The sequence below is a fragment of the Octopus bimaculoides genome, chromosome 1 (genome assembly GCF_001194135.2).
Source record: "Octopus bimaculoides isolate UCB-OBI-ISO-001 chromosome 1, ASM119413v2, whole genome shotgun sequence".
Classification (NCBI taxonomy): Eukaryota; Metazoa; Mollusca; class Cephalopoda; order Octopoda; family Octopodidae; genus Octopus; species Octopus bimaculoides.
In genome coordinates, this window is record NC_068981.1 from 18285319 (window position 1) to 18294395 (window position 9077).

Consider the following 9077-nt stretch of genomic DNA (forward strand, 5'->3'; position numbering starts at 1 on the left):
CTTGCTAATAGAAATTGAAAAAATGTGGCACCTCAAGGCGACTACCGTACCAGTGATTGTAGGATCTGTAGGAACGATAAAAAAAGGTACTGAAACCTATTTGAAAATGATACCAGGCTTACCATCCCTACAGGGAGTGCAAAAAATCGTGTTAACTGGAATGACTCATGTACTGAGAAGAGCATTATCGCTGTGAAAACAACATCAATTCATGAATTTATTTATTTATTAATTTTTTTTTTAAATACATATTTTACCTGTGAATTTGCGTGTGTAAACTGGGAATGCATACAATGAGTTTCTCTGCCCTAGGTGTACAGAAAACACTCGGCGAGAAATGGAAGAAAATTTGAAGAAAGAAGAAAAAAAAGACAACATAATAATAATAATAATAACTATCATAATTGTACATCACTCAAATCAGATGAATCCAATAATGGAAAAGTAATGTTTCAAATCAGTCCAAAAATGTTTCTACACTCATTTTCGATGATAAAGTTTTTCAGGAGGATGTTCAAAATGTTTTCATTGACCCCACCAAAATTTGAGGGTGTCTGTTTCTGAACCTATGGTCTTAATCAGTCAGCTGACACTACAATTAATCAATGAGTAGCTACTATTTAATCTCAGGTCACCACTGCTCAAACAGATGTCTGATTATAAGAATTCCAGCAATGAGCAACCCATCTTCTTCATCATCATCGTCATCATCATCGTTTAACGTCCGCTTTCCATGCTAGCACGGGTTGGACGATTTGACTGAGGACTGGTGAACCAGATGGCTACACCAGGCTCCAATCTGATTTGGCAGAGTTTCTGCGGCTGGATGCCCTTCCTAACGCCAACCACTCTGAGAGTGTAGTGGGTGCTTTTACATGCCACCGGCATGAGGGCCATTCAGGCGGTACTGGCAATGGCCATGCTCAAAATGGTGTATTTTACATGCCACCTGCACAGTCCAGTGGCACTGGCAACCGATCTCGCTTGAGTGACTTTTCACGTACCACCAGCACAAATGCCAGGAAGGCGATGCTGGTAACAATCATGTCAAATCTTTTGTTCAGGACTACATTGTTCAACGTATTTGAAGGCACATGGCTTACTTTTTAGGGCATTAGGTTCACGGTTGTAAGGTCATGAATTCAATTCCTGGTGACGTGTTGTGTCCTTGAGCAAGACACTTTATTTCCCATTGCTCCAGTCCACTCAGCTGGCAAAAATGAATTTAGTCTGTAATTCAAAGGGCTAATCTTATCACATTCTGTGTCATGCTTAGTCTCCCTGAGAACTACATTAAGGGTACAAGTGTCTGTGGAATGCTCAGCCACTTGCATGTTAATTTCACGAGCAGGCCGTTCTGTTGATCAGATCACCTGGAACCCTTGTCACCATAACTGATGAAATGCTTGTTTATTTGATGTATCTTTCCATTTTTTAGTTTGGACATGCATGATCTGAGGGAGATTTGGTTCCTATTTCTACCAGGTCAATTGACTAGATAGATGTACTGTCATTGGTTTGTCAACCAATCACTTAACTGTTTTAGTAAGGTTCTAACCAACTGGACAATATCTCAATTCTTTATATCTTACCCCTGCAACTTTGAATTATCCTTGCTAACAACATTCAACACTTTCAGCTGCATTTAATCAAGCAGTACATAGGTACAATGAGTATGTGCATTTCACCACTTACAACAGTGGGAGTACTGTATAATTAACAAATGCTTTGCTACTTTGTATTCCTGAGTTCAGTTTCTACCATGGCGAGGATCTTAGAAAGTAGCATTTGAATCAAATAACAACCCCCAAAGATAAATGGAATACAACCAACTGAACCTTTTCATGACACACAGCATAAAGGTGGAGTAATCAGTGGAGGTCTCACACACAATAAGCCAACAGCATTTCATATCAAGTATTCAGTGGAATAGAGAACATATTCTTATTCTTTTGATCTTGTTCATTTTACAAGTTATTACCAGCACCAGCACCACCAAGACCACGACAATGATGATGACGACGACGATGATGATGACCACCACCACCACCACCACCACCACGACAATGACGATGACGACGATGATGACCACCACCACCACCAAGACCACAACAATGATGATGACAATGATCGCCACCACCACCGCTGCCGCCGCTGCCGCCGCTGCCGCCGCTGCCACCGTCTCGACCACCACCTCCACCACCGCCACGACCACCACCTCCACCACCACCACCACTACCACCTCCACCACCATTATCAGCAACAGCAACAGCATTATTTTATTGTTATTATTATTACTGTTGTTTATTATTATTATCATTACTACTATTGCTATGGTTGTTGTGTTGCAATTATTATTATTATTATTATTGTTGGTTGTTTTTGTTATTGTTGCTGCTGCTGCTGTTGTTGTTATTGTTGTTGTTGTTAGCACTATTATTATTATTAAAATGAAACTCGTTGCAGACAGACACATCAAAGTGGGCTGAAATCAATCTGAAACTTATCGAGAGCAAAATAGAAAAGGACAAAGTTGTACCAGAGAGTGAAAATTTGTGTGAACTTCTGAACAAAGTCATAGGCCATTGTACACCAGTTGGAACAATCACCTGTTTCCTGAAGACATTTGGCATTGATTATTATAGTCATGTCTCACTAACTATTGACAGCCATGTAAGAAACATTTTTAAGTATCAAATTTATCATTGACTTAACCATTTATCGATAATAAGCATGTACAGTCATCATATCAGCTCATCCTTATCACAGTAACCATAATAATAATAATTGTTGAAATTATTAAGAGATGATTGATGAAAGTATTAATTTTCTCTTGAGTGATTGCAGTAAGCTAGCACAAAAAGAAGATAAACACAGGTGAGACTGTGAAAGTAAATGAGTGCCTTGGGATGTCAGCTTAGTGTGCAGCTTCAAAACAACAGGAAAGTGGTATGAATACAAAGCAAATCAGAGGCTGTGAGAGAGAATAAGAATTACAGGTCCCCATGGGACTTCCCCATGGGACTTCCCCATGGGACTTCCCCATGGGACTTCCCCATGGGACTTCCCCATGGGACTTCCCCATGGGACTTCCCCATGGGACTTCCCCATAAAGACTGACTATACTATTGAAGTAAAAAGACCAGTTATGATTACAGAAAACAAAATAGTGTAAGATTAGAGACTTTGCAGCACCCTATGATGACAGAATTGAATCATTAGGCAGCGAGCTGGCAGAATTGTTAGCACGCCGGGTGAAATGCTTAGCGGTATTTCATCTGCCGTTACATTCTGAGTTCAATTTCCGCCGAGGCCGACTTTGCCTTTCATCCTTTCGGGGTCGATTAAATAAGTACCAGTTACGCACTGGGGTCAATGTAACCGACTTAATCCCTTTGTCTGTCCTTGTTTGTCCCCTCTATGTTTAGCCCCTTGTGGGCAATAAAGAAATAAGAAACGTTAGCACACCGGGCGAAATGCTTAGCGGTATTTCATCTGTCTTTACGTTCTGAGTTCAAATTCCGCTGAGGTCGACTTTGCCTTTCATCCTTTTGGGGTCGATAAACTAAGTACCAGTTGCGTAATGGGGTTGATCTAATTGGCTCACACACTCCCCCAAAATTTCAGGCTTTGTGCCTAGAGTAGAAAAGAATAATGTAATGCATCAATAATGTTTCATTCTAAACTTTTCTCTGATTTGTCCAATTCAAATCTTTTATTTGCTTTCTTCTTAAAGTGAATTTTATGCCAATTCCACTACTGAAACCAGGTACTATCTATAGGAGTGTTTCTAGTTGTTTATCATCTGCATTCATCCTTATATAATATCCATATGTAAAAGATGGTTTATTGTTTTTAATGTATTTGTATCCAGGTCCAGCCTGGCTTAGCACATTGGTGAGTTAATGCCAGACAGAAAAGATAGAATAATTACATAAAGACTGCATCATTGGCTTGCATTTTGGTGGCTGTCATTATTGTTTAACCCTGGGCCAAACCTCATTGAGCAGACTGATGATCAAAAGCTTTCAGCTGAAATTATCTGGCTTTAGTAAGGGTATTTAAAATTACATCATCCATTGTAATCTTTGATTATTTAAAATGGTAGGGTGGAAAATAAGGGAGATTTGACTGTTATTTCTAGTGAGTCAGATCACCATATAAAGGTTCCTTTGTTGGCTCAGTGCACGGTGTTTATATTGACTGCTGTTGCTGTGTATAATGGGAATGATAGTGATGATGATGATGATGAGGGATACACTATTGCAAGACAATTATTATTTGATTAATGGTTAAACTATTGTCACAATCAATCAAATTCTTCATGTTTGTTTTTCTCTAGATTTCCAAGAAAGCAAAACAACTGATGCTTGAAATGGACAAATATCAGAAGAAATATTACCGAATCTCAGCCAATATCACGACAAGTTCTAAAGTATCTCTGCGACTGTATATCACTTTACGGAAGTTATGTAACATAATGAAAGGCAATTTTAGCCAAAGGTACTGCCAGAGAATTTCATGATTGCATGTAAAATCTGTTTCACAACTATCTTTCTTGGGTTCACTCCCACTACATGGAACCTTGGGCAAGTACCTTCTACTATAGCACTGAACTGACCAATGCCTAGTGCAGGAGTTTTCAACCATTTTTATCTATAGACACCTTTGATTACTATTTTATTTGGGTGAACCTCCATGGTCATTCGATGTTTAAAAACTACCCACCGAGGTCAACTTTGCCTTTCATCCTTTCAGAGTTGATAAATTAAGTACCAGTTGTATACTGGGGTTGAGCTAATCGACTGCTCCCCTGCCTCCTCAAAAATTTCGGGCCTTGTACCTAGAGTAGAAAAGAAGGTTTAAAAACTAAATTTTATAGATATTTCTATTTCTTTCAAAATTCCTATTTCGTTTTCCCACATTAGATTGTCCCACTCCTGCTAACATGAAAGACAGACATTAAATGATGATGATGATGATGATGATAGCTTGTGTAGGTTGAATTATGTAAGATGCTAGAGAAAGAAATCTTCTTTCTTGCAATATATACCACTCTCTTACTTGTTTCAGTCATTTGACTGTGGCCATATTGGAGCACCACCTTTAGTCGAGCAAATCGACCCTGGGACATATTTTTTGTAAGCCAAGTACTTATTCTATCGGTCCCTTTTGCCGAACCGCTAAGTTACGGGGACATAAACACACCAGCATCGGTTGTTAAGCAATGCTGGGGGGGACAAACACAGACACACAAACATGCATACACACATATATATACATATATACGACGAGCTTCTTTCAGTTTCCGTCTATCAAATCCACTCACAAGGCTTTGGTTGGCCCGTGGCTATAGTAGAAGACACTGGCCCAGGATGCCACACGGTGGGACTGAACCTGGAACCATGTGGTTGGTAAGCAAGCTACTTACCACACAGCCACTCCTGCACCAGGGGCACTTAGAATACTGTTGTGCATCCCTAGTTTATTGCTTTATTTGTGTGGACCCTGCCAAAATCTTATGTGGACCCTCAGGGGCCATATGCATCCTGGTTGAGAACCACTGGCCTAGTGAGTAGATTTGATGTATGGAAATTGAAAGAAGCCTGTTATGTGTGTGTGTGTGTGTATACATAAATGCACTGCATGGCACCTTGGGCAAGTGTCTTCTACTATAGCCTCAGGGTGACCAAAGCCTTGTGAATGGATTTGGTAGACGGAAACTGAAAGAAGCCTGTCATATATATGTGTGTGTATATATATATATATATATATATATACATACATATATATGTATGCATGTATGTGTGTGTGTATATGTTTGTGTGTCTGTGTTTGTCCCCCCAACATCGCTTGACAACTGATGCGGGTGTGTTTACGTCCCCCGTAACTAGTGGTTCGGCAAAAGATACTGATAGAATAAGTACTAGGCTTACAAAGAATGTCCTGGGGTTGATTTGCTCGACTAAAGATGGTGCTCCAGCATGGCCACAGTCAAATGACTGAAGCAAGTAAAAGAATAAAAGAATATATATATATATATGTGTGTGTGTGTAGATATAGATATTATGTATGTTTTCATATGTAGATGTGTCTTTATATGTCCTTCATCTTGCAGAGAACAGTTCTTGTTAGTCATTGCCAATTATCAAAAATGGTTTCTGGAATCCTTGATCCACTGGCTGATGACGTTCAAAGTAGAATGCCAGAGTAGAATGTCCAAAGCACTAGAGATGGATAAAGACGTAAGTTATCTCTTGTGTTTCATTTAGTCAGTGATGTAACTAGTCCTACATGTTTAACCTGGTTTCCGGTGCAAATTTTCTAATGTGCTTATAACTTACCTGATGTGTTTAGTTTAGACACCCTGGTGCAAATTATAGGATGTGTTTATGAGTTACCTTATGAGTTTAGCTTAAACTATGCTATATGCTAATAAATTTTTGACATATTACTGGCAACTGGCTCAATTAATAAATAATTGATGCATTAAATAGAGTGTGTCTCATGGTTTATTTTTTTAACATTTGATTTAAATTTCAGCTTTTAGCCAACACCTTGTCAGCATTTGAACTCAATTAAATATAGTGGAGAATTATTTTCGACTGTAAAGCTTGGTACAGTCTTCTGGCTCACCAGCTCCTGTCAAACCTTCCAACCCATGCCAGATGGAAAGCAGACATTAAATGATGATTGATGTTTTTTATAAATCTCTTTGTGGACATGAAAGGAGGAATTGGTCTGATGGGTTTTCATCCTTTATGGGAACTTTTTCAGGAATGAGTATTTGTCTGTAAATGTCAACAGAGACTTTGTATTTATAGCCACTAGAATTAAGAGCCTCATTAAACTGAAAAGTTTGATTTTCATAAATAATTCATTACTGGCTGCTAATTAAATTACTAAATTACTGACACATTAAGCAGTGTATAATTGATACTATAATTTTACCTTAAAGTAAATTAAAATTTTTAACCAATACAGTATGTCTGAGTAATAGTAATTTAATTTATAATTTAAAACTATAGAGTTTCTGATATGTTTGGCTTACTTTGCAATACATATTCACAAATGTATTTAGCACATTTCCAGATATAAGGATGTCTCATGTGATTATTATGGACTGTGATGTCAGTTGCCTGATGTGTGTAACTTAGTCTGAAGTGCAGATTATTCCTTAATGTAAATCATCTAACGTGCTTGGGTGAGGCCCTGGTGTGAGATGTCTGTTATGTCCGTGATGTAGTTTGTCTTTGTCTCAGACATGAGATGCTTCATGTGTTCAGTTTAATCTGTGATATAAATTGAGTTATGTGCTTACCTTGATCTTTGGTTACAATTTCTCATCTGTTTAGATTAATCTCCAGTGTAAGCTGCTGGATATATTTAGTTGAGTCTGCGATGTAAGTCGTCTAATATATTTAGCTTTGTCTCTGGTGTTTGCCACAATACATTTGCAGTATTCATGGAGTTGCAGGGGTTGCCAGATATTGGTTAAGCATAACTCTACAAATCTGTCTTATGTTCCATTGCTCTGTATTTTCTGTAGGGGTTTACTAATTTAGACCTTTTTTAACGCTCAATAAAATAGCCTAACAAAGCAACAGGGTTTATTATTATAGTGAGCAGAGTTTGTGCTGATCCACTCCCACTCTCTCATCTCTCAAACTTGTATTGGTCAGGATGCAGGATTTGTACGAAGTTACCTTCTCTTAGATGAGGAGCTAAAGAACTGGAGGGCCTCATCTGTCCCAGGTCCATTAGGGTGTCTGTAAGTGACCTTCTAGAAGTATTTCCATGACATGCTAAATAATTCATAACTAGGATCCTATCAGGTGCTACGACACCTGGTTAGAGTAGGCCTGGAGATAATAGTGGCTTAGAGTTGGTTCCACACTCCCTAAAACCATGGAACTCTCAAACCAGGGTCCCACAATCAAATGCAGTTTAAAGGACCCAGGACGATCAATCTTGTGTATTTGAAATAAACTGTTCTATAATATCTAATGCTTTAAATGATGTGTTTAGTGTTAGACAGCAGTTTTAACCTAATGTAGTGCCAAACAGTTGTACGATATCAGATGTGTTTATTGTTGAAATATTCATTAACATATGATGTGTTTAGTATTAGATTATCGAATGATATCTAATGGAGGTGGTAGTGTTCGACTGTTGTGTGATATTTGATATGTTTAGAAGTGTGATATCTGATATGGTTTGTCACAGGTTGCCCTATGACATCTGATGCATTCAGTGCTAGATTGAGTTACGAAGAGTTTGACATCATAATTTACATGCCAAGAGCAATTAGTTAAGAGGTTTTTCTTTCAGTAGCAGGTACAGGAGATGTGAATCAGTATGAAATACACTGATGAAGTTTGGCAGAAATAATGATTTAAAACATCTCAGTGTGTTTCAACAAGGGCATATTATGATGCCATTGTTATTATTATAGAGAAGTCTTGAAGTTGAAGTGATATCAAATATAGTAAAGAGGTTTTTTGAAACTGGAGACAATAAAAAGGCTTCAAAAATCTGACAATAAATTTATTGGTCATAAATATCAAATAATATTTGTCATATATTAACATCAATGAAATCAATAATAAATAAAACAAATATATAATAATCACTAAAGATTACCGATTCTAAAACAGTTTTCCATTTCCAGTGCTGTAAACAAATCTAATTAACATATTTTATTTCCTACCTGATTATTGCAAATGTCATACTGTATTATATTTTCTGCGAGTGATATCTAGAAAAGGCTTCTAGAAAATGTCAGTAACAAACAGATAATACTATTCAGAAAGTCTGAAAAAAAAAAGTAAAAGAAAAAATGCAACAATTATGTTTTCAGTTTGATATTTTCCATTTTTTGTTATATCTATTTGTCTGTGTTAGTATGGGTTAGAATGTTCTACAAATCTTTGTCGTCATCACCATCGTTGTTGTTGTTGTCATTGTTGTCATTGTCATTGGTATCGACATCAGCAGTGTTGGTGTTGCCATTGCTACCACCACCACCACCACCACCACCACCACCTCCACCGCCACCACCACCACCACCACCACCA

General features: G+C 37.9%; 1 protein-coding gene across 1 annotated transcript in view; it reads left to right on the top strand.

Annotated features, from left to right (window-relative positions):
• Positions 1-18: 18 nt before the first annotated feature.
• LOC106867686 (protein unc-13 homolog D) overlaps positions 19-9077 on the top strand; it is a 162546-nt gene continuing 153487 nt past the window's right edge. The window contains exons 1-3 of the mRNA XM_014912629.2: positions 19-2673; positions 4343-4503; positions 6119-6245. Of these exons, the coding sequence (XP_014768115.2) occupies positions 4367-4503; positions 6119-6245 (264 nt within the window). The 5' untranslated portion in view covers positions 19-2673; positions 4343-4366. The remainder of the gene's footprint in view (positions 2674-4342; positions 4504-6118; positions 6246-9077) is intronic.